General features: G+C 31.7%; 11 protein-coding genes across 11 annotated transcripts; 5 read left to right on the top strand and 6 right to left on the bottom strand.

Moving 5' to 3' along the window:
- Positions 1-45: 45 nt before the first annotated feature.
- FG379_001262 (uncharacterized protein) lies at positions 46-3,573 on the bottom strand (the record flags this gene model as incomplete). The annotated part of the gene is made up of 1 exon (XM_067326865.1): positions 46-3,573. The coding sequence occupies one exon, from the start codon at positions 3,571-3,573 to the stop codon at positions 46-48; it is 3,528 nt and encodes a 1,175-aa protein (XP_067183771.1).
- A 740-nt stretch (positions 3,574-4,313) lies between these two features.
- FG379_001251 (uncharacterized protein) lies at positions 4,314-5,566 on the top strand (the record flags this gene model as incomplete). The annotated part of the gene is made up of 9 exons (XM_067326854.1): positions 4,314-4,458; positions 4,503-4,597; positions 4,645-4,675; positions 4,721-4,815; positions 4,860-5,052; positions 5,100-5,167; positions 5,219-5,309; positions 5,355-5,416; positions 5,465-5,566. 9 exons carry the CDS (start codon positions 4,314-4,316, stop codon positions 5,564-5,566), a joined length of 882 nt encoding a protein of 293 aa, XP_067183760.1.
- Positions 5,567-5,743: 177 nt separating this feature from the next.
- Positions 5,744-8,377, bottom strand: FG379_001412 (uncharacterized protein; the record flags this gene model as incomplete). Its single annotated transcript, XM_067327015.1, has 1 exon — positions 5,744-8,377. One exon carries the CDS (start codon positions 8,375-8,377, stop codon positions 5,744-5,746), a length of 2,634 nt encoding a protein of 877 aa, XP_067183921.1.
- Positions 8,378-8,593: 216 nt separating this feature from the next.
- On the bottom strand, positions 8,594-9,390 carry FG379_001401 (uncharacterized protein; the record flags this gene model as incomplete). Its single annotated transcript, XM_067327004.1, has 4 exons — positions 8,594-8,656; positions 8,720-8,893; positions 8,939-8,995; positions 9,061-9,390. The coding sequence occupies 4 exons, from the start codon at positions 9,388-9,390 to the stop codon at positions 8,594-8,596; spliced, it is 624 nt and encodes a 207-aa protein (XP_067183910.1).
- Positions 9,391-9,420: 30 nt separating this feature from the next.
- FG379_001390 (DNAj domain transmembrane domain) lies at positions 9,421-11,307 on the top strand (the record flags this gene model as incomplete). The annotated part of the gene is made up of 1 exon (XM_067326993.1): positions 9,421-11,307. One exon carries the CDS (start codon positions 9,421-9,423, stop codon positions 11,305-11,307), a length of 1,887 nt encoding a protein of 628 aa, XP_067183899.1.
- Positions 11,308-11,417: 110 nt separating this feature from the next.
- Positions 11,418-11,939, bottom strand: FG379_001379 (uncharacterized protein; the record flags this gene model as incomplete). The annotated part of the gene is made up of 1 exon (XM_067326982.1): positions 11,418-11,939. The coding sequence occupies one exon, from the start codon at positions 11,937-11,939 to the stop codon at positions 11,418-11,420; it is 522 nt and encodes a 173-aa protein (XP_067183888.1).
- A 74-nt stretch (positions 11,940-12,013) lies between these two features.
- On the top strand, positions 12,014-12,585 carry FG379_001368 (uncharacterized protein; the record flags this gene model as incomplete). Its single annotated transcript, XM_067326971.1, has 3 exons — positions 12,014-12,028; positions 12,084-12,193; positions 12,243-12,585. 3 exons carry the CDS (start codon positions 12,014-12,016, stop codon positions 12,583-12,585), a joined length of 468 nt encoding a protein of 155 aa, XP_067183877.1.
- Positions 12,586-12,653: 68 nt separating this feature from the next.
- FG379_001357 (uncharacterized protein) lies at positions 12,654-13,265 on the bottom strand (the record flags this gene model as incomplete). Its single annotated transcript, XM_067326960.1, has 1 exon — positions 12,654-13,265. The coding sequence occupies one exon, from the start codon at positions 13,263-13,265 to the stop codon at positions 12,654-12,656; it is 612 nt and encodes a 203-aa protein (XP_067183866.1).
- Positions 13,266-13,604: 339 nt separating this feature from the next.
- FG379_001346 (uncharacterized protein) lies at positions 13,605-19,043 on the top strand (the record flags this gene model as incomplete). Its single annotated transcript, XM_067326949.1, has 1 exon — positions 13,605-19,043. One exon carries the CDS (start codon positions 13,605-13,607, stop codon positions 19,041-19,043), a length of 5,439 nt encoding a protein of 1,812 aa, XP_067183855.1.
- Positions 19,044-19,047: 4 nt separating this feature from the next.
- On the bottom strand, positions 19,048-20,361 carry FG379_001335 (uncharacterized protein; the record flags this gene model as incomplete). The annotated part of the gene is made up of 1 exon (XM_067326938.1): positions 19,048-20,361. The coding sequence occupies one exon, from the start codon at positions 20,359-20,361 to the stop codon at positions 19,048-19,050; it is 1,314 nt and encodes a 437-aa protein (XP_067183844.1).
- A 502-nt stretch (positions 20,362-20,863) lies between these two features.
- FG379_001250 (diacylglycerol kinase) lies at positions 20,864-23,491 on the top strand (the record flags this gene model as incomplete). Its single annotated transcript, XM_067326853.1, has 1 exon — positions 20,864-23,491. One exon carries the CDS (start codon positions 20,864-20,866, stop codon positions 23,489-23,491), a length of 2,628 nt encoding a protein of 875 aa, XP_067183759.1.
- Between the last annotated feature and the right edge of the window lie 505 nt (positions 23,492-23,996).

The raw sequence follows: 23,996 nt of genomic DNA, 5'->3' as shown, positions 1-23,996 counted from the left end.
AAAAAAAAAAAAAAACCATTTATGTTTTTTATTTTATAAATCTACCTATTGCAGTGTCTTGTTTGACAAAAACAGCTGACTTATGTTTATGTCTGGGGAGTTAAATGCATATCCAATGATATCTGATGACTTCCTCTTAATTTGAATTGACTCCACTTCTCCTGACTTTCTTTTTTTTATTTTTCTTGTTGATTCAAGCCAATTGTAGGGATGGCTCAGAAGAAGTTGTTTATGGGATTCATATTTTTTTTTGTATATTTGGTAGCACTTGTCCTGTATCAAGTGAAATGTTTCGGGGTAGAGGCTTCTTTTGTAGATTTTTGCAATCCAATCTACCGAGATAGCGAGCGTTACAGAGATGATTATTGTTATTATGAACATTGGTGTAGTAACTGCCCTTTTAGCTGCAATTCTTAACTCTGGGATTTGAAATAATATAGGGAATGAAAATATAGAGGCGATGAAAAAGAGTGCGCATATCAATATTGAAATTAATACGAGTTTCCAGGAGGTATAAGATTCAAGTAATATTTTTTTGTTTACAATTATCACTACATTAGTATACACTGCTAATCCAGTTGTCCAAAAATCAGGCACGAACCCATCAATATTTACTGGATTATTGCCACCAAGTAGAAAATAAGGTATAAAGAGTGAAATTGCTGCGTGAAATATTGAAGTCAGTGTCCAGAGTGCGAAGTTTCTGAGGGAAAAGTATGGTTTTCTAATACCCAACAAATAAAGTGGTTCGTGGTAATCATATGGTAAAGTTATTGGTATATCTGAGTCGAAAGTAGCAAATAAAATGGGTGGAATAGATGTATACAAGAAATTATAAAGCTGAAAAAGTAACTCAAAAAATAGTTTAGAACCTGTGAAAAGTGAGGCAAATCCAAAGTATACACTTACGATATTTAATGTAAAGCATTTATAAAGATTGTAAAGTACCAATATTGAAGTTCTTCTATTACAAAGTCTTCCATGGATGAGTATCAGTGGTTGAAGATGACAAAATTGAGAAATTCCAAAGTCGGACACATTATAGGCTTGCATACCCTCTGATCCATGAATACCTACTCCAACGTTTGCAGTTTGAAGCATGTTACAGTCATTTCCACCATCTCCAATAGCCAAAACTCTTTGCTTTGTATATTCTTGTATCAATCTTACAACATTTGCCTTTTGTTTTGGCGTGACTCTTGCAAAAACAACAGAGACACAGCTTGTCGCTATCTCTGCAAATTTTCTTTCATCTAGAAGAAAGGCCTTCTCTAGAACTTGGGTGTCAACTATTAGTACACAATTAGAAGGTTCAAATGGAAGAGATTCTCTAGATTTAGTTATGAATGTATCACATATATTATTATGATCTTTGTCCCTTGAGAGTAACCTTTCCAATTCAGCTTCATCAAGAACAAGGATGTCCATTTCCTCAGAAATTAAACCGACTCTTATAGCAATATTAATTGCTGTCTCTTGTCTATCACCCGTAAGTATCCAAACTTTGATTCCTGAAACAGTAAGAGACTCGATTGTTTCCTGAGCACGGAATTGTAAAAGATCTTCAATCCCTGAACAACCTTGTAAAACGAGATTGTTTTCAAGGAACTCTATAATTTCGTTTGAACACGTATTACCATTATTCTTGTACTTTTCAACTATTTCAATGACATCATCCTCATTCAATTCTTTCTTTGCAAAAAAAAGGGTTCTATACCCCATTGAAGCAAAGTTAGTTGCGTTGTCAAATGTCTTAATATACTGTTCCGATAGTATGTCTTCATTATTGCAACAATCCCTAATTGCAGATTCGGATCCTTTAGAAAAGAGGATGTATCTATATCCATCTGATTCCTCAGTTTCATATTTGAATATATTTTTCGGAAACTTTACTAAAACTGAGCTCCTCCTTCTTGAATGGTCAAACTCGAGTCTCAATAGGGTTTCAAATTCTACAAGCTGTTCTTTACATCCGATTCCAGTGAACTTAATGATACTCCTTGAACATTTTTGAGAAAACAGGGAAACTCCAAAGTGGTGAGAAGTTAGAACAAATGCCTCCTCATCAGTGGAACTCGCTGTGTAAAGAGGAGGGTCATCAACTATTTCGTCTTCAGTCTGTTGAAGTAATACTGTATTATTCAATGCAAAATTGAGGAGCAATTCTATCTCTTCTTTTCTACCTTCACTTAAAATTAACCTTAAACCTTCATCTTCTATATCTACATGTGGAGTAGCTTGAGTCAGTAGATTTTTTTCCGGTCTTTGAACTTGTATATTCTTCTCTCCATAAACGTTCCCATTAACGCATAGTATTTTGAATTCCATATAATTTCTTGTCAAAGTACCAGTTTTATCAGTGCAGATATAAGATATTTGACCCAACTCATCATTAAGATCTGAATTTCTAACTATCGGTGAACTTTGGTTGGATAATCTTGGATCTGAAGCAATTATCATTGATTGTGCAACTTTTGATATAACTAGATAAAAAAACATACCTATTGGTATCAAATTTGCAAGGACTATTATCCAGGTGAAAAATGTAACAATAATAACTTTTATAACATTTTCTCCAGGTGGTATTCTGGCAATGGGCTCGAACCTCTTTGACCAACTGGAACCTCCAAAGAAGTCTATTAATGCCGTAAATATCCCAAATGAAAGACAAATAAGTAGCAAAAAAACAAAAGACGCGATAGTTACCTGGTTGTACAACGACTGTACATAACTCATTTTATGTGGTGCAGATCTTAAGTTACTTTGATAAATTTTCGTATCATTACCAGTATAAACAACAACACCGAGTGCCCAGGTTGTGTTTCTAAGTTTGCAACCACGAAGAAGCATATTTGATGGAGTACAATTGAAACTAAGTTCTTTATTCACACCATCAATCTTTACGACAAAATTTGAGTCTATCTCAATTTTATTTGGATGGTCATTTGGGTCTCCACAACTGATTAATCCACTTTCAATAGTGATTACATCAGAAATATGTTTGATACCATTTTCAAATAAAATTCTGGGGCTCTCTCTGAGTTTCAAGTTTGTTTCACCATCCATGGAAGCAGTTTCAACAAATACGCGATTGTCGTGCTGACTAGAGGCAAGTAAAATCATATCTGCAGGAAAAATTTCTCTGTTCCTCACAATTACAAGATCACCATTAACCAAATTTCCCCATTTATTAATTACAAAGTTTCCTTCTATTGAATCATATGAATAAATCGGAAGATTGTTAATCTCTGAGTCTGCTTTGTGTCTTTTCCAATCTTCATACGCAGCCTGTGCAGCAGAAAAGCTAAGCATACAAAGAAGAGGTAGAGCGATTGTAGGTATTCCTCCAGAAGAAGAAATGGACGGAATCATTTGCATGATTCCTATTGCCAAAAAATAAATATTTGCGACACTGCTAAATTGATCATAAAGGTTTTTTGGGAGAAACAAAAGCAGAGAGTATCTCGCCGTTTTTATAACGTTCAACTTTTTGTATGAAGTAACATTATTTCTTTCTATGCTATTGTTTATAAGAATGAGCCTTTCATTACGTAGAGCTTTGTTAAATTCCATTAGTTTTTTATATCACATTTCTCTTAGAAAGTGGAAATAGACCGAAATCGCGGTAAGGCACTTCATCTAAAAAAGGATTCTTGAAAGTTTGAAAAAATTACATGTCTCTAATTATGGACAAATAAATTGTTTGATCAATAAAAAATATTATATTGGATTTATTTTCATTTCGTTATTTTAATAAGTGATCCATTGAAATTAGTCGTGTGAAAACAACCTTTCTTGTTTGTGCGTTATTATAAATGATTCTTTTTTTTTTTAGTATTGACAAATTTTAACATTTTGCAATATGATTAACAAAAATCAATACTTATAAAATTTCTAGAAAATTTGGCAGTAACTCTGACTACAATTTTGATCTCATTGCATTATTCTAAAAAAATATAATTTCTGAAATAAAAAATAAATTACAAAAGAAGTTGAATTGAACAATTAAAGATAAATAGAGTATTGAGTTAAACATGTGACGAGTTAAACAGGATGAATCTTATGTAGTTTTGTTCTTCATTCTTATAAATGTATGAAATGAACAGATTTATAAATAAATCAAACTCTTGATCGATATTAAAAAATTGAACCAATGATTATTTATCAATACTCAGTATGTGTTTACTAACTAAAATAAAATTGAAACATTTAGTTATTCTCACGTAAGCAATTAATTGGTCTCGAATTCGGGGTTCGGCGTCTTGAAAGTTCTTTTGGGCTATAGCCGTAGCTTATTTACTAGAGAATAGAATATGAACTTAATTGAGGATATAGTACTTTTTCAGCTTGGAAAATTCACAGAGATAAATATTTACCGTTGGGTCGACTCGCTAAGAATTGATGAGAACGGAATTAGACCTTGTAGAAAGAGAAATGATATAATTAATATTGCAAAGAGTATGTTTACTGAGTGGTTTAGTAATTAAAATCTAATTTATTAGTTATTTCCATTACGAACGCCCTACACAATACTTTGAAATCTGGAAGGAAAATAGCTTTGAGAGAATTGTACTATTTGAACGGTTGGCTATTTAAGGTAATTTTGTGTATTAAATAAAAAAATAAAACCCTTACTTTGTTTAGAATCAATCCCAAGTGGTTAAGATAGTTCAAGGTATGATTTTAATAGCAATTTTCCACGTACATTTAATTTTATTAGGGTTTACCGAACTACTGAAAGTCCCAAGGAGAGCGATAGGATTGTTTCCATCTCCAAAAGGAATGATTGGTGGAAGAATTAAATTCATATATAGGGTCAGTTTTTATTCTAATTTTTGAATAGTAATAATAATTTACAGGACTCTGAAATACTGGATGTCGATGAGTTGGGGATTACGGGTGCAACAATAACAGACATATTTGAAACATTAAGTGATGACATTATCGTAAAAACAGATACAAAATATCTATTAATAATTGAGAAAGCTTCTATATTTCAATATTTAATGGAGAGAAAAATATTTAACCGGATACCATGTGTCTTAGTTACGGGTAAGTAGGAAAGAAAGATAAAATGAGTGGTCACATCAAAATTTTAGGTAAAGGATTCCCAGATATCACTACGAGAAAACTTGTTTCGAAGTTAACGACTCATCTAAGAATAAAGGTAGGTTACACAATTTCATAACTCAGGAGTTCTACTTCAAATTCACCCCAGACAATATTTCTTGGAGACTTTGATCCACACGGGATAAATATCTATTTAACATATGTGAGGGGTTCAAACAACTATGAGTCACAAATGGCAGGTAAGTATAAAAAAGATTATTAATAATTCAGCTAATTAGAGCCAGCATGCCCCAATGTTTATTACCTTGGGATACACTTTGAGGATACTCACATATTACCCGTTGAGGTATGTTGAACTCAATTTATAGTTTCGCATTTGTAATAAAGATTTCAGACCAAGTTAGCACTTACAAATAACGACAAGTCTGTGCTAAAGGTTCTGATTGAAGATCCAATAATTAAGGTAGGTTTGTACCCTTTATTTTGGGAAACTTAAAACATATATAATATATAAGGAGTGTGAGTTGTTGCATAATCAATGCCAATTGATGAATAAACACGGTTTCAAGTGCGAGTTGGAGGCCTTTCAGTCGATTTCGAGTGACTATTTAGTACACACATATCTACCTGAAAAAGTACTTAAGAAGTCTTGGATTTGACTCTCACATCGAAACTAGCTCTCTTTAATTACATAAAGTGAGATAAATATTTCAGAGTGATCAGAGGTGTTACTGAAATTATAGTTTGTATTATCTGGTATTAAGAACCAATCTCCTGTGCCGATATTGTAAACGTTATTATCACTTATCATTATCTGTAACGATTTGTTATCTGGTGCCATATAAACGTGTCCAAGTATATAGTTATCTTGACTCTCGTCTAAACCCTTTTCAGTGAGAGGTGGAAGGCAAATCTCACAGCATGTAGCCTGACTCGATATAAATGAGAGCGCAACACTGTATGGTTTCCCGGGAGAATATTCAACATCTGCCCAACAAAGTGAGCTCCTATCGAATACAGCCATCATTGTAAATTCCTCGTCGGTTTCATTATTTCTAAGAATAACCGCATTAGGATTATCAACAGAAGGGCCATTTTCCACCTTATTCGATTCAGAAATATTCTTACCCTTGTCCTTCCTTACCCGAGGTGCTTTGTATTGGCATTTTTTAGGCTTAGCAACATGAGAGTTGGCTCTTACACTATTTTCTGTTTCAAAACTTGATCTCCTCGATAGCTCTACCGCATTCTCATCAACAGGGTATATACTCCCACGCTCGTTTGGAAGCATTGTCGGGTTTGCAACCTTGTGAATAGCTGCAATCGTGTATCCTAGCTCGCTTTTTTCGTCACGGTGGTATTCGAGACGCTCACCCAAATACCACTTCAACGGTGCTGTTCTAAGTCTTTTTGGATACCTTCTGTGGAGATTCTCAATAGAGCAATCTTCTGAGATGTGTTTTTGAATAGTACTTCTATGGGGTTTAACTTGATCTATAGGTATATGATAGTCAATATGCTTCTTACGACTGAAATTTCTACTTTTTGCCCTTCCATCAACTTTATCTCCACGATACTTTTTTGGCTTAACGGACTTAGTAGACGCATTTTTTGAATCATTAACTCCAAACTCTCCTACATAAAGACTCGAAATGTTACTAGAATCCTGAATCTGAACTGATTCAGAATGTGAAATTGGGCGTGGTATAATTTCTTCTAAGCTTGAACAAGATTTTGGACTTTGACCCCGATTATTTTTCTTCCTGCACTCGGAGTTTGGAGAGTGGAGTTCCAATTCCATCTCGTTAATTGATAATTCCTCTTCATTTGGATGATTAATTCTTTCTTCATAATTAACATTTAAATCAACATTAGGTTCGATATTTTCAAACTCTCCTACAAAACAGGATTCTTCAGTTTGAACTTCACTCCTTGAAACACTTATTCTGGGGCTATTGTTCGATTTCCTTTTAATTAACTTGGAAGATACTTTTTCTACTCCAATCAATTGGTTATTATAATTATCAGAAGTTATATCAGATAACTTTTCAATATCAATATTTGATTTAGACTGAACTTTTCTGTCAGTAGAATCAAATTCTTTTAAATAGTTTGCACCTGTTCCCTTCAAATCAACTAAATCCGCGGACTGATTCTCTCCAATAAGTCCTAGATTCACCGGATTGAGTGAAGAATCATCGCTCTCCTTGGAACATCTTTCAAGAGATTTGTCAATCAATTGTATATGTTGTTGTAATAATTCATCATTGGATGCAATGTAACTACCAATTCTTCGTCTCTTGACTTTGAAGGAGTTTAAATTTCCAATTGTCGAATGATGGGAATATTTCATCGCAACAGAATTACTCCTATACCCGGGAGACTGTAAGTAGTTGTAATTGTTTCCTAAATAATAAGAAGATAAAGACCTGCTTCTGCTATCAAGCCTCGTATTGTAACTTCTAGAATTACTTGGTTTTTGAAAGCTTAAATATTTACTCCTTAATAGTTCCCCGTGGTGAAGAACATAATCGTCTTCATCAACGTAAACATGTTCTACAGATGGACTCCTGCTGTATCTATTTTCCGAGGTCAATCTTCTGCTATCCTGAAAAGAGAGAGTTTCGTGAAGGAACTCACTCCTATTTCTAGTTTCATTGGCACGAATGGCTAACTTTTGTCCCATATAAGTTGTCCTATAATCGAGATTTGCAGAAACAATAGGTAGGGGTGATTTCTTATACTGATCTTTCAAGTTTAATGGTGTTTGTGACGGGAAACCAAGCCTTGGTGGCATTATTATATGTACAGAATCTGATACATTATTACCATGAAATTCAGTTGAAGAATTATTGACACGGTTATTATTTGTACTCTTTCTTCTCGTACTTCCAGGTAAATCTGGGATTGTAAATCCTTCGTCATCAAGTGTTGTTTTGGTAGGTGAGGTAAAAATAGGAGTTCCAGTTGATGTGTACTTTCTAAATATTCTGTTATTAAGTGGAGTATTTTCATTAGAATTAAAGCTGGTACTTTTGTGAATTTCTGACCTATCAAATGTATTTCCAGAGGGAGATATATTGGAGGAAGTCACTGTTCTTGGTGTGTCATCATGGAATAGTGGGGATGAGGAAAGCGAGGAAGCATCATCCAAAAAAGAGGGGGAGAGGTAATCATCGTCATTCGCCGACGAAAATTTTGATCTCCACCTCCCAATACTCCTGTATGTGTTATTCTCCGATATTTGAGTTTCAAATGGTTGCCTGACAGGCGTAATTGACCTGTTCTTTGCACCAAAAAGATGCATCGAGACGACAGAATTACAAGGTTCGAATAGGTTCGGTTAAGAGATTGTTGAAATTACCATTGTTTAAGGAACGGGAAGAGAAGACGTTTTTTTTATCAAGCAATTAATTCTCGCAAAAAGAACTAGAGCCGGCCGCCATTTGTGTGGCGCTCGTTTTGTCCACATGAAAAGTGGGGAGATATTTGTGCAAAAAGAATTTTTCATGTGAGGGGAATTTCAGCAGTATTTCGAAGTGGGGTTGCTATTTTGACGGTGCAAATACCCTGATTTGGAATGTACCTATAAAGGAATGATTAGTTTTTGATTTAGTTATTAGAACTTACATGAGGGAAGTCTACTGACTTCAGCAGCGACTGAACAAGTCAATCCGAGATGTTGCAGCGCCCCCCTAATAATGCCACATACTGTAATTACGTTTATAGCAGGTTCAAATTGCATTTTTCTTGTGTTCATGTCTACAGAGCTAGGCAAGTTTGACAGCCAAGATAGGTTGTTGTCAAGAATTGCGTAGCCCCCCTAAAGGAGTATCTAGAAGATTGTCCCAAAGCATTGTCAACTTACCCTTCTGTTTGTTTTTAGCCTGTCTGCCTGTTTCAGAAATATGTAGTTCCAAAGGTCCTTACATATAAATTTTATTATTTCCTTTTGGTCGGTCAGGCGATTGCGGAAAAGAGACAGCCTACTTTAAGTGATTGTGAAACAGATAACATTTGATAAACATACCTTTCAACAAGCCTAATCCCCAAATGAAAGCCCGATTCCTCAAGGGTTGACATGACTAGTTCACGTATTAGTGATTCCCTGCAAAGCTGTACCCCTGAAATGGATATTTTATTAGCAAGTTGTTCTGGTTGATTTTTTTTTTCATCAGTGATTAGCTCAGATGACTTAGAAATGCAGTAATTTAGGTACTCATATCTTAGAAATGTTAAAAGTGATAAAGATATTTGCTTTACGTCAGTCATTTGACTATTATTCTCTGTTCCTAGATCGGTGATATTTTTTTGCGCCATTAAATCAAGAGAATATATTTGGAACTGAGAATGGGGAAGAAAAGACAGCATTTGAAACAAAGCCCAAAAACTAATAACCTCAAATATTCAACCCTTGAGAACGACACTAATAATGTGGAACCACTTAATAACTACATAAATCATTCTGTAGTTTTCAAAAGGCCATTGAAATATATTTCTTATTACAGTTGGGATGAAATTAAAGGCACAATAGTAAATTTTTCACTGTTTCTTTCAATTATCGCCATAATTATATTTACAGTAATCTTAAGAGCTGGAGAGGAGTTTTACAGTATTGGCAGCAACTTAAACAGAAACAGTGAATTGACTAATTATTATGATGTATTGGGTGTTTCAAGAACATCTTCCAATATTGAAATTAGAAAGGCTTTTAGAAAACTTAGTTTGAGGTGGCATCCAGATAAAAACCATGGTTGCAAACCTTGCCTTGAAAAGTTTAGAGATATTTCCAAAGCATACGAAATTTTAGGTGATGAAGAGAAGAGAAAGGTGTACGACTCTACTCGTGGTGGCGAGATTGAAATCATTCCTTCTGCAGCAGAGACGTTGACTATTAACAACTACGAGGAATTAGTGTTATTACAAACATCAAATTCCTGGGTTATCCAGGTCTATACAGACCAAGATGAGTTGTGTCAATCCTTTTCACCAGTTTGGGAAGAATCAATAGAGGAAATGAACAAGTATTACAAATTTGGGAGAATCCACGCAAAAAAAGAAAGCTCTCTATTAAAAAAACTGCCTTTAAATGTCAAAGTATTTCCTGCAATTTTCATTATAACACCTGGACATCCACACGAAATTTATTCAAAAATATTAGATTTTAATATTGACTCATTTGTTGATTTCTTAACTGACTCATTTCCTCTGTCTCTTAAATTGTTAACCTCCGAAAAGTCCCTAGACTTATGGTTGAACAAAAAATCTACAGCTCACATTCCAAAAGTGATTATTTCTTCAAATAAATCAATACCCTCGTTACTGATTCGCTCTACTGCACTTAAATGGAACTCAGTCTTCGACTTTGCATATATAGATAACAGTAAACAAACAACAATTTCAGACAGACTTGGTGTAACATATAACAAACCACAAATACTTGCATTTTCACAGCTAAAAATCCATTCAATAATTAAACCAGATACATTCGTTCCTCTTTGGAATGTTGAAGAGGAAGATTTTCCAAAATTAGGTGAGTATTTTAATAAAGACTTAATTGTCTCTATCAGTAAAATATCACCACTACAGAAGAAACTCGATTCCTCACTTTACTATTTGCAGCGAAATTATGCTCCGTTTGTGAATGCACATAATGCTAAAAATTTATGTGAATCGAATAGTATCGGGAGAATAATATGTCTTTTAATAATAAATGACGTCTTTCCAAATACCAACAAGAATATAAATGAGTCGCTTGATGTTTTGGGCGTCTCAAGGCAAAAGTATCTCAAAGATAGAAGTACTCACCCTGAAAAGTTCGGTGATTCAAATGATTTTGATAGCAATGAGGAATTTTTCATTCAGCCGGTTCAACTAGTAATTAAAAGTAGTGTATTAGGTATTCCAAGTATGTCTAAAGTTTCAGGGTTTATGGAATTTATCGGCGGAATGAAGCAACCAAAGTTTTTGTTACTTGATCTTGACGGTGACAGATTCTCGGAACTAGATACACTGACCAATGTTTATCAGAAAATACAAGAAGAGGAAATATTTTGGAAGAGATTCCCAGCTACATGTACAACTTTTCGTGAGAATAACTTCTACAAGAACTGCTTGTTTAACGACTTAATTAGGAATGAATCACTTATTCAATCAATTACTTCTTTATTTCAATTGAAGTATTTGATTGCCATATTATTAATATGCGTCACATTTTTATATAAAAAATCGAAGTAGAGGCAACTCAGACAGAATGATACAGTTAATTATAAGTCAAAGAGAAGTCAGAAAACATATTTATTACACACCTAGTATTTAGAATACTTTATGTAGGATAGTAATTAATTCTAAGAATACTGAAAGTATTTTTTAGGCAAAGCATAGCTCTTTTCACCATATTGATAACGATAGTGTATTTTTCCGACAATCGGCATGTAACAATATGCAATGTTTATCTCAAACTCGCTTCCCCTCAAATTTCTCCCAATGTCTCTTATAGGGTATTTATTTATTATTCCGTCAACGGAGTAATTCATGTTGTTATTTTTGACGGAGACAATATTATCCCATATTGTCACAAAGTTGCTCTTGGAATTATTTTTATAACTTACGAAGATAAACACAAATAGTTGGTTTGTATTCCATTGTGGAATTTTACTTAGATCAGTACTTATGTTCAAAGCAACATTGGATTGATCATTTCTTAAGTATGGACTAATACCAAGGTCCAATATAGAGTGTAAGGTTACATTACCAGAAAATGTTTCTTTATAAAAAAGAGACGAAGAAAAGTTTCCAAAGGCACAAAGTGCTAGTGAAAATATAAATGAGCATATTATAATATTTAATCTGGAAAATGTAGAATCCATTTTTTTTATAAGTAAAAAAAAGTATGTGTAAACCGCCGGGAGGCCACTTTCGTAATTTCCATACCTGAATAAGAATGCACCTCCAAGCTGTATGTTTAAGCAAAAAAATGTAGGGTTTGATCATCATACTAACGTTTTTTTTAGAAGCGTAGGCTTTTGAGAGATTTTACAAAACTTACGAATGATCCTCCTCAAGGTATTTGTGGCACTCCCATCGATGACGAGATGCTGAATTGGGATGCCGTTATTTTCGGGTTAGTTTGATAATTCCAAGTCAAAATAAATAAAGATTTAACTTTTTAGGCCCGAGGGTACTGTTTGGGAAGGAGGAATATTTAAACTTAACATTCAGTTTACTGAGGAATATCCAAATAAGGCTCCAAAGATAAAGTTTGTAACGAGAGTATTTCATCCTAATGTTTATAATGATGGCTCTATTTGTCTCGATATTTTACAGCAACAATGGAGTCCTGTACTTGATATATGCTCAATACTTACATGCATCCAATCCCTACTAAATGATCCAAATCCTAATTCTCCTGCAAATGCAGAAGCAGCACAAATGTACCTAGAAAACAAGATGGAATACTACAAAATGGTCCAAAAATGTGTAAAAGAGTCGCAGGAATCTGTAGATAATATATAATGATCGTATAAATACCTTAACAACAATATACATGATCCTAGCTAGATTTTTGTCGTATTAATATGCACTTACTTGAACGCGAAGTGTTGTATTAATGGTAAATAACTTATTCTTTCTGATATTTCTTGCAAAACATCCTTCAACAAGCCGTACTTAAAATCACTTAATATACATATTCTTTGAGATAGTCTGCCATTGTCCTTAAATAATATTAAGTATCTGTTAATTATCGATTTAGTTTCAGCAAAAACCTTATTCAGTTCACTTTTTTCCCTTTCACCTAAAAAGTCGGTAGACAAAAAGGGGAATATGGCTGAAATAACTACAGAATAAAAAAAAATAACACTACTTAAGTTGGGGATGAGCAAGTCGTTTCCAAGGATTATTTCACTCGATTCAGAAATATGAATAAAAATGAGGTCATTTAACCTTGGGAATAAGTCTATGAGTTTTAGGAGTGTTTTATTAAAGTCCTTCTCAAATCTCTCATTCAATGAGTTGGATAGTATTCCCTTTGGGATATCAATTGATTTTGCTATACAAGTAAATAATAAATCTTCTGTTCTCGAGAAAAGAAGTGACCAATAAGTGTCAAGCGAGGAAATGCAAATGTTCTCAATTGAATGTTTGGCATGTTTAATATGACATGTATTAGTAGTATAATCAATAGATTCTACCATTTATTAATAATTTGTTACAAATAAGCTTCTGGAAGAAAACTAACCACTAATTGTATTTTTAAGCCAAGATAGTTTTTTCTCAGTTCAGTCAATAAGGCATTGGCGGGAATATTTTCTACAAATTTTGCTAGTTTTTTTAATACTGGCTCTTCACATCATTTAAACCATGGGATTTAACATCATATTCACACTCTTTTAGGAACAATGATTATTACATCATTATAAAAGCTAAATTATTTTTGTATTTAAAATTAAAATTTGCGCTTTAAGTTTCTAAATGCAAATAAGTACCCCCACTACTCCCCAAATACTAAAATGTAAATATATATTTTTGAAAATATGATCAAGATTGCAATACTAGCTGCAGCAGAATGTAGGATAAATGATTTAAGTAAACTTTTGAAATCTCCTGAAATACAAAAATTTTGGAAGTTGATATTTAACTCTATACCTGAAACCCTACAAATCGATAATTATTTATATATTATTCCTAAACCAGGAACATATCAAAACAATAATGAATTTGAAAACAAAGATGAAGTTTCATTATTTATAAACAATAATTCTATCTTTTTTGATACATTTGACAGTATCGTTGATTGGTCCCTCCAGCGTTGCTATCATATTATGAAAAATACATTTGATTTGAAGTTTGCGCTACCCTTTTTAACTTCGATAATTAATCATCTTGGTTTTGATGTTAATAGTGATAACCAAACTGTTTCAATCAATATGGATCATTTTTTACCTCAATTCCACAATTCTACTCTTTTATTATTTTCTTTTTATTCAACTCTAATTCAGTACACAATTATAGAGAAATTTAATCTAAGATGCAGTGAAACTACAGATATTATCAATTTTGTCCATAAAGAACCTTCGGAAAGGCTAAAATATTTCATGAATCTCTGTTTGAGATGCCCAGAAAGTGAATTAGAGGGAATCCTACTTGAATACTTCGGAACATATATTGCTATTAATCATATAAAGTTCATAATAAGTAAAAAACATAAGCAAACGAAATTAGATTCGTATTTGAATGGGATGTGCAAACCATTTATAAATAAATGCGACATCATAGATCACCTACAAATAATTCCCATTGATTCCAAGATGGTTGTTGAAAATAAATCGGATTTGAATAGTTATATTGGATTAAATATCAGGGCTTCACTCGAAGATCTTATTATAGACTATCTCAATAATGAAATAGGTAATTTGCCCATTAAATTTTTTTGTAAATTGTCGAAAATAATCATTAGTAACAGTAGCCCCATAATGGAACATTATAAAAGAGTCATTTCATGCCCCTTGAAAATATTGCAAATTATTATTTTGTCTATTAATGGAACAAATTCTCCACTATTAAATTCAAGCGCACTTGAGATTCAAGACTATATTGATGAAATATATAAATACATTCCTAACAATGAGTCATTAATTAAACAAATTAATAAACCATTAGTGATTCGCAATATAAATTTATTCAATAGATCAGAAAATGTGGATACAACAATTTTGTGCCCATTCTGTAAGAGATCGTCAATTAATTATGTAGGTGATTCTGGTAAAAAATACATGAATTGGCTTGAAAGCATTTGCATTTCCATAGAATTTCATGAAAAACAACAGCTAATTGTTGATATAATTCGGGAATTTCCACTCAAATTTATAAAAAATATTAAACTATTTGAACTTACAAAGTCATTAAAGTCACCTGAATTACTCGAGTGTTTCTTTATCAGATTACTTAGAAACATACCGGTGATCTACTCTCTTGGAGTAGTTAGAGATTTTATTTCTCTTTATGAAATTATATCTAGTGCAACTAAATTACCTAATTCAGTCTTTGGTAATTTGATTGACTCAATAATTTATTTATTGAAGACTGTTCTTTATAACAAACAAGTAAATAACATAGACGATTTTCTCGTTGAAATTATTTCATCTTTATTCTCTAATTCAACTGATATAAATCAATTTACCACTAAAATATATGAAATATTTGATGATATACTTGAAAATTATTCATCGTTACATATTGAGTATTTCAATTTATTCATTTCAAAATTAAATAATTTTATTGATGGGATTCCAACAATTACTGATAAAATAAGATTAAAATGCCATGTTGATTCAATTCGGGATTCAATACACATGTCCATAGCTATTCAAAGTCTCAAAGATACACGTCCACGCACTTCGGATTTATATCCTATTCTTTCATTCATTTCTAGCAAAGAACTTGACAAAATTAACAGGATTGGGATGCTTAACGATTGTATTCATTATGATCCAAAATTTATCCTAAAAAACAGGAATAATACAGAAATTATTACAAATTTGTTAATTTCAAATCCTTTTCTTTGTATTGTTGATAAAAATTCACCAATTCATTCAAAGTTAGATTATATAATATCTTTATTAGATGAAAAAGTTGAGTTCACTATTCCCGATATCACTGTTGCAAAAGTTAAGACACTCTTATTATATGAGTATGAGGAATACGCAATTGAAATAATTCTGGAGAATTTAAAATACTACCGTTCTGATGATTTGTATTCTATTTCTCTATTTACAATATTAAGTCATTATGATGGTTGTAAACATATATGCTCTGCTGAAATACATAACCTATTGAGACAACTTGAAGAATTGATCGTTACGAACTTTCCTTTTAAGTTCCTTGAACTTTACATGGCTCATAAATCCAACGAAATTGTTGGCAAGTCATATGAAGTAAATACCGAAAAAATATTAGAAAATGTACAAAACTCTTTCAGAAGTATATATTATTGTAAAAATACAACTGTTGGTTCGTTTTATGATTTATATTTTAATTCTTCTTTTGATGTTTATAAAAACACTAATGAAATTAATAACATTTATTTTACAACAAATGACTTCTCAGATATACATATTTGCGCATCTACAGACTTATTACTTTATAATTGCAAGAAGACAATAGAAATTATTTCGTCAACAAATGTTAATTCTATGATTAAACTTCAAATTTGCAAATCAATTATTACCATACTCTATAAAAAAGAATTGTATGTGGAGTTTAGAGAGGTTATTCAATCATTCATTAATATATATAAGATTATTCATTCTTATACTGATTCATTAAATAGTCTATACCTTGATAATTCGGATGAAGGCAAAGAAAGACAGGAATTTTTAATAGAGGAGTCGAAACTGCCAATATATCTTCTTTCATTTGACTCTTTTGAGTGGATTAGAAGGTGGAAAATATTTATGGGAGCAATTAATTTTCAGAATATAGAACCTCTAATTTATAATATTAATAAATTTGCGAATAATCACAGTAAGATTCCCTTGTTTGTTTCTTTTGAGTTGCTTCGCTTAATTGAGATGCCATTACCAAAACAAAGTAGTAAGTATGTATATCCTGTTTTATCAAAACGGCACATTACTATTATTAATAAATATCCTGAGCACTCCATATCAATCCTAAACGAATATTATCAACCTAAAGACCCGAGGAAAAACCTGAACAACATTTTTGTAAGGTTATTGTTTATTATTACAAATATTTCACAGTCAAATATCAATACCACCCTTGGTTATAATTCAAGTCTTAGTAATATATATATATTTAAAATTATACTAGTGATGTTCAGAGTATTTCCTTTTATCAACTTAAATTGCTTTAGTGTTAATATTTCAAAGGAACAATATTTTGGCATTTTTGAGAATATTATTTCATTTATGAATACGTGGGACAATTATTGGTATTTAAGAAAAGTACTTTCTTCTTTCGGGAAAGAATTATTAACGGCTTTTTCCTTGTTTACTCTAGAAAATGCATTTTTCGTAGAGAAGAGATTTTCACAAGAAAGATATAGAAGGTTGTTAACTAAAGATGGAAAGCCGATTTCACAAATCCTATTTGATTTGCTTATTAATGCATCATACGACTGTGACGGATTGCTAAATTTTATTATTAGGCTTTCATCAAATAAAGCATACCAAATTGATATTATATCATTACTTAATAAAATTTTAAAAAATGAAAAATACGAAAATAATGAAGCAGAAAAACTTCTTTATAACCTCAGTATTGTAGTTCTCAATATGAAATTGTCAGAGCGTCTTAAGATGTACGAAGATGTTACTCTAGATTTAACAACAGGTTTCGATTACACTCTGATATTTTGCTTGGATGGGCTTTTAAATTGGAAAATAAATGAACTAAATGATCTTTTAGACATTATTAAGTATACAGGCTGTGGTTATTACAAACTTTTTTATGATGCGATTATGCTTAAGATATCAGATATAGATATTACCAATTATTCTGGAGTTTTTGAGTTGTGTAATTTTGTTGAAAAACTATTTTCTAGATGTACATGGATGTCGGAGGAGTTTTTGATTGAATTTTATCCACTTGAATTACTCTTAAAAATATCTTCAGCCCTTATTAATATTAATACAGCTGTGAACTTTAGAGAGCAAATTATTGCAATAATTATATTTTATTATTTGAAGAAATATGGTATTAATAATATTGAACTCTTCCAAAGTTTCTTCTTAATTATAAAAAGGAATATAGTCAACATTGCAAATATAAAAAGCTCACTTGATTTTAATACAAAAACCTTGCCACCATTATTTAATGAAATAAAGAGAGTAATAACTTCTCTTCCTTTATTAAAAACCTATTCGAATTATTTTGTTGTTCATGATATCATGTGTGAGCTCATATCTTTAAAGATGATGGTTATCCCATTTAAAAATATGAAAATTCATGGGGACAATCACTTCGAACTTTGTGTTGAAAATGGAATTACTTCAAAAGATGTCGAAGACATTTCGGAGTTGGCCTATTACATTTTCAAGAAGTTATTTTTTGAGAATAATATTTTCTCATTTAAATTATTTTTATGGTTTATTTTTGGAACGTTTTTATTAAATGATAAACATAGTATAGATATTTTTGAGGATCTTTTGCGAAAAAAAATGTTCGATATTTCCATTGTTTCTTCGAGAAAGTATGTTCTTAAGAGCGCTACTAACATTCGTATTGAGAAAGTTCTGTTAACTAAAACTGCGGATTCCTATTTTCATAAAAGATCCGTACCTGAGCTTATAACTTTGATTATACTCACTTTGCACGGTTATTCTTTTATGTTGGCTGGAACTAATGTTTTTTCATCTTTCATAATACCTCTTCTAGAGCTCTCTAATACGATAATTGAAGTTGATTTCATTACATTGGGAGGACATGTTTGTAATAAATTCGATATTCATTCATATTCAAACATGGACTTATCGTTGATTGGTATATTTTTCAATATTTTTGTAATGTTCAGAAATAGTGTATTAGAATTGTTGATATTACAACTCCTTTCTCTAAAACTATACAGCCTAGCTATTGAAATTATTTCGATTGATTTTAAAATAATAGACAATTCAATATCATCACAGAAATATTTATTAAAAGTTATCCTCAAGTACATAAATAAAATATCGAAGCTTGAAAACAACTTTTTTGATCAGTTTCAGGAAAATCAAAATTTTGATACGCTACCAGATGTTTGTCAATTGGTTTTAAACAACAAAATCTCTGTGGTTAATCGTGATAGAAATTATTTATTAGATTCTTATTTACCAAGGTATATTTTTCACCAGTTATCGCATCAATACTACAGAATTTTTCGTACAAATAAGGAAAAAACAAAAGTTCTAGCTGAATTTAAAAATAGTCTATTTTCAAGTGCTGTTAAAGTAATCAACACGAAACTAACAACATAATAATCTAAACAACCATCATAGTTGAGATTTTTTGTGATGCAAATATTTTTTTAATTAATTTCCTCCTCTCTACATCAAACAAATGAATATATCTTCCTGGACCACTTATTGCAATTATATTGGTGTTTCCATATTCACATTTGGTACCCTCCATTTTAAAACAAGACATTGCTCGAATCCCTCCAATTATCCCCTTGAAACTCCCTATTATTGACACCTTAATTTTATAGTTTTTAAAATCAGATTCTGAATCTTTTCTAAGGCCAATTACATCTTTAATAAAGAATTTCTCGATGGATGGTACCACCTTCCTACTGGAAAGTGCAGATTTTTTTTTTTCCAGCATAGGATGTATTTCTTGTTTCTTTTCGCTGCCATATACTATCTTAATAATCAATGTAGAGCCCTTGTTATTTCCAACAGCAACAATGCAACTGTGACTATTGATATTTGATTTTTGCTGACTCCACTTTTTTATGACGGTCATACTTGTAACAGGTAGTTTATCACTCCAAAGATCGAAATTTATTAAAGGTCTTTTTTGCGAATTTGGGGAATAAATTCTGATTTCACCAAATCCAGTACCTGAAAGTAGTACTTCACCATTTTCACGCAGAAAGATGAGTTTAGTCACATCAATAGAAACACGATGCTTTAACATATTTGCTCGAATATTTTTACAACACCAATAAATACTATTTCTTTTTAAACTAAACAACTTTATATCAGATTCATATCCGCCGTATGCTATTGAATTGTTTACACCATTATACGCGACACAACTTATATTTGTTCCTGGGAGTTCCAGTGAGTTAATTATATATTTGGAACTAAATTCTAAATCTTCATCAGTTAGACATTGAATGTTTACTACTGAAACTAGATGATTCTGAAGGGCTAATAATTGAGGTATTCTCAATATGTATAGCTTCATCAAATTGGTTATGATTAATACTACTGTATTTCCAAGCTCAACTTCATCGGTATAATTTTGTGAGATATCCTGTATGAAAATGACTTCCCCCGAAACCCTTATTCTAGTCTTTGGTATTCTACTATTATTGATCAATGGTCCATTATATATTTCAATCAATCCATCTGAGTATCCAACATAAATTTCATATTCATTTAGCTTTTCTATTCCTACTTGTTTAGATGAGGTATAATTACTTTTAAAAGAGATAAATGTTACACCCTTAGCATCACATCTTGAAGCTTCTATGATAGAATCACTTAAATTAGATTCTTTTTTAAAGATTTCATTGATGTTGTATTCTTTTATCGCACCTAAATTATCTCCACAGTAAAGATAGTTCATATTTATAAAGAACAAAAAAAATATACATTGTCAAAATGACAAATGGCGCTAGTATTGAAATACCAGAAATGCAATAAAAAGATCCTATTAAATTGAAGTACAAATAAAAAGAATTGGCGATCAAAAGTGTATAATGAATCTGGTTATAAAAGTTTTTAAAACAAATATTATTCATTGCTCTTTCCATTAGTGCAAAACTGGCATTTAATGTAGAAATCTTCATGAATATTTAATAAAATAATTATTGACCTTTATTACAAAGTTTGTACCGCCTTATACTACCACCGCAAAAAAAAAAAATAGTTCTTAATCATCTGAACACATAAATTTGGTTTTAATGTGTTTTCGTAGAGTATCTTAACTACAATCAAAATATAATAATTATTACCTCATTTATGAATTCACACTAGCTATGGTTGTTCAGAATGATTCATTTTGCACTTTTTTGCTTGATTTATTTGATAAATTTTTTCCTGTTCGGGAAATATTTAGTGTAGTCAACATGGCATTTACAAGTACAAATTACCATCTAAATACGTTAACTGCTAAACACTGGTATATAATAATTTTGTTTATTCTTACTTGTTCTATGTTACTATTCTTTACCATATTTTACTTCAAAAATCATTACAATTACAACATATTAAAACATATAAAGCTAAGGCATAACTGGGTATTGTATGAAACACCAGAATATCCAAAGTATTGTACTAACTGCTCAGAAATAATAAAAAAACGTTCTATTTTAATGAAAAACTATGAAGGTTGGCAATGCCTCTTCTGTAAACGTATTTCTCACTTACATTGTATAATGCAATCGGATTCACAATATTGTAAGATTGAATCATTATTAAATAATATTGTTTCTAATATTTCAGATAATAATGTACTAAATAGAAATTCCTCTTATGGAAGATCAAGCTTTGATAATGGAGAAGCGAAAGACCTTGTCCACCTACATGTATTAATCAAAGGTAATTTACACTCCGGTGCACTTTGCTCAATATGCAGAACAATTTGTTTTTCACCATTTGGCCTGGCAGGTCAGAGATGTGTTTGGTGTAATAGAACGTTTCATGACAAGTGTGCATATGAAAATAATATATCTAATCAAAAGTGTGACCTTGGAACGCTTAAATACATTATACTACCACCTAATTCATTTGCTTTTGAATTAATTAGAACAAATAAAGGTAATGGTCATGCCATTGACAAATCGAACTCTATATTTCATGAAGATTTTAAGAAAGATCTACATTACAGAAACCAAAGGTTTAGAAAACCCGAGTACACCCCAGAATCAATATCATTAAAATCAGAAACTTTCTACTCGTCACCACAAAAACGTAGAATTTCAGAATTCATTCAAATGATCCCAAAATCTACTTCTTATGAAAGAAAATTGAGATTTTGTAATGACTTTCTCACAAATAAGTCTGAAAAACCACTTCTCGTTTTCGTAAATACTAGATCTGGTGGTCATTTTGGGCAAAAACTTATAAAGGACCTGTATTTTTATCTAAATCCTATCCAAATAGTTGATATTCAAACTTCAAAAGGTCCAGACGAAGCACTGATACTGTTCAAAGAACTTGCAACTATGAATAGATTGTTGATACTTATCTGCGGTGGAGACGGAACTGTGAGATGGGTAATAGACAGATGTAGGGAAATCTATGGATTTGATTCTGAAAAACTCCCTCCAATTGCAACTCTGCCTCTTGGTACTGGAAATGATTTAAGCAGAATACTTGGATGGGATGTGAGTTTTGATGGAGATATTTTTGGCTTTCTAAAGAGAATATGTACCTCGAACATTAGAAAGATGGATATTTGGAATTGTTCAGCATTAGAAATAGATAACAGAAAACCGGAGAATATAAATAGTCAAAACCTTATATTTTCGTCAACATTTCTGAATTATCTTGATATTGGTATTGCTGCAAGAATTGCATTAAAATTCCATAATCTAAGGGAGGAGTATCCACAACATTTTAACAGTAGGTTCGGAAACCAATTAGTTTATGGGGAAGTTGGCCTCAAAGATTTCTTTCTTAACAAGAGTATTCAATTAGACGGTTTAAGAATTTGGTGTGATGGAGAGGAAGTAAACATTTTAAATAATGTTGGTAAATCCAAAACAGATGGCTATAGCTCTAACAACATCCAATCAAGCAAGATTCAAGTTTCAAGAATTCAAAAAATATCTTATTTTCTATCTAAAGATAATGAATTTTTTTTTATTTTTACTTGCTTGAAATATATTTTTCTGAAAATAATTAGAATTGTAGGATTTCTTGGGATAGATAACAAAATATTATCAGAGAACACGGAAGAGATAGAAAATAGAGTTAACTCTAAAAAGAATCAACGATTGGAAGGCCTCGTGATTTGTAATATCCCTAGTTTTGCAGGTGGAGTGAATCTTTGGAAAGTCTCTAGAAACTACTCTAAAAGTAAGACTCAGACTTTTTTCACTTCAAAAGACACAGGAAAACCAAATAAAATTGCATGCAAAAACACAAATGAAAGGTCGATGTCTTTTTCAATTGGTAATACTCGAGATTCTGATTGTCTATCATGTGAGTTTGATTTGTCCGATGACAGTGAATTTGTCGGACTGGACTACAAATTTAGCAATGACAGAATTAGGTCTATCAATAAACTTAAAAATTGGTTTTCAAGTGCATTTAGGAGTAGTTTTCCAATAATTTCACGTCAAGAGCACTTTAATTTATCTAGGGACTCTGAGGATTTTCCTTCAAAGTTTGAACATCAAAAAATAGATGATGGTTTAATTGAAGTCGTTGGGATTAGATCATTGTTTCATCTAACACAGTTACAGGTAGGGCTGACAGAACCAATAAAGTTGTGTCAGGGTAGTGACATTGTAGTGGAAATCCCCAAACAAATTCCCTTCCAAGTAGATGGAGAGCCAAGAATAATAAATAAGTGTCGATTAAACATCAAATCATTGGGGAAAATTCATGTTTTGTGTTCTGAAAAGATAGAGAATACAATACCTCTCTCTGTCAAGAACGCCTTAGAACTTGCAGTTCAAAAAAACATCGTCAATAACAATCAACGAGATTGGATAACAAAACAAATTCTAAAAGAAAGTAGAATTTAATTTTTTAGATATGGTATTTTCTCTAATTTATTTAGCTTCTTAAATCTTCTAGATCATGCTTAGTTGGATGACGGAGAGTACTCTTCATCCCCATCCTTTCTTTCTGTTTCCAAATCCTGAGTATTATTGATAATTGAAGGATCATACTGCAGAGATGAATAGTTCGATACTTCAATTTCTGTATTTGAATAGTTTGATGAAGTAGGATTATAACTTTCAGAAGGTAAATATTTAGGAGATGTTGGGGAATAATTTGGCGAAGTTGGGTTATATTTTGGAGATGAAGGCGAGTAATCTGGAGAAGTTGGATTATATTTTGGAGATGAAGGCGAGTAATTGGGAGATACTGGATTATACTTTGGAGATGTTGGTGAATAATGTGGTGATGTTGGTGAATAATTAGGTGATGTTGGTGAATAATTAGGTGATGTTGGTGAATAATTAGGTGATGTTGGTGAATAATGTGGTGATGTTGGTGAATAATGTGGTGATGTTGGTGAATAAT

This window comes from Cryptosporidium bovis (assembly GCF_009768925.1).
Source record: "Cryptosporidium bovis isolate 45015 chromosome Unknown contig_21, whole genome shotgun sequence".
NCBI lineage: Eukaryota > Apicomplexa > Conoidasida > Eucoccidiorida > Cryptosporidiidae > Cryptosporidium > Cryptosporidium bovis.
The sequence above is the reverse complement of the archived record's forward strand: the minus strand, read 5'-3'. Positions and strand labels throughout refer to the sequence as shown.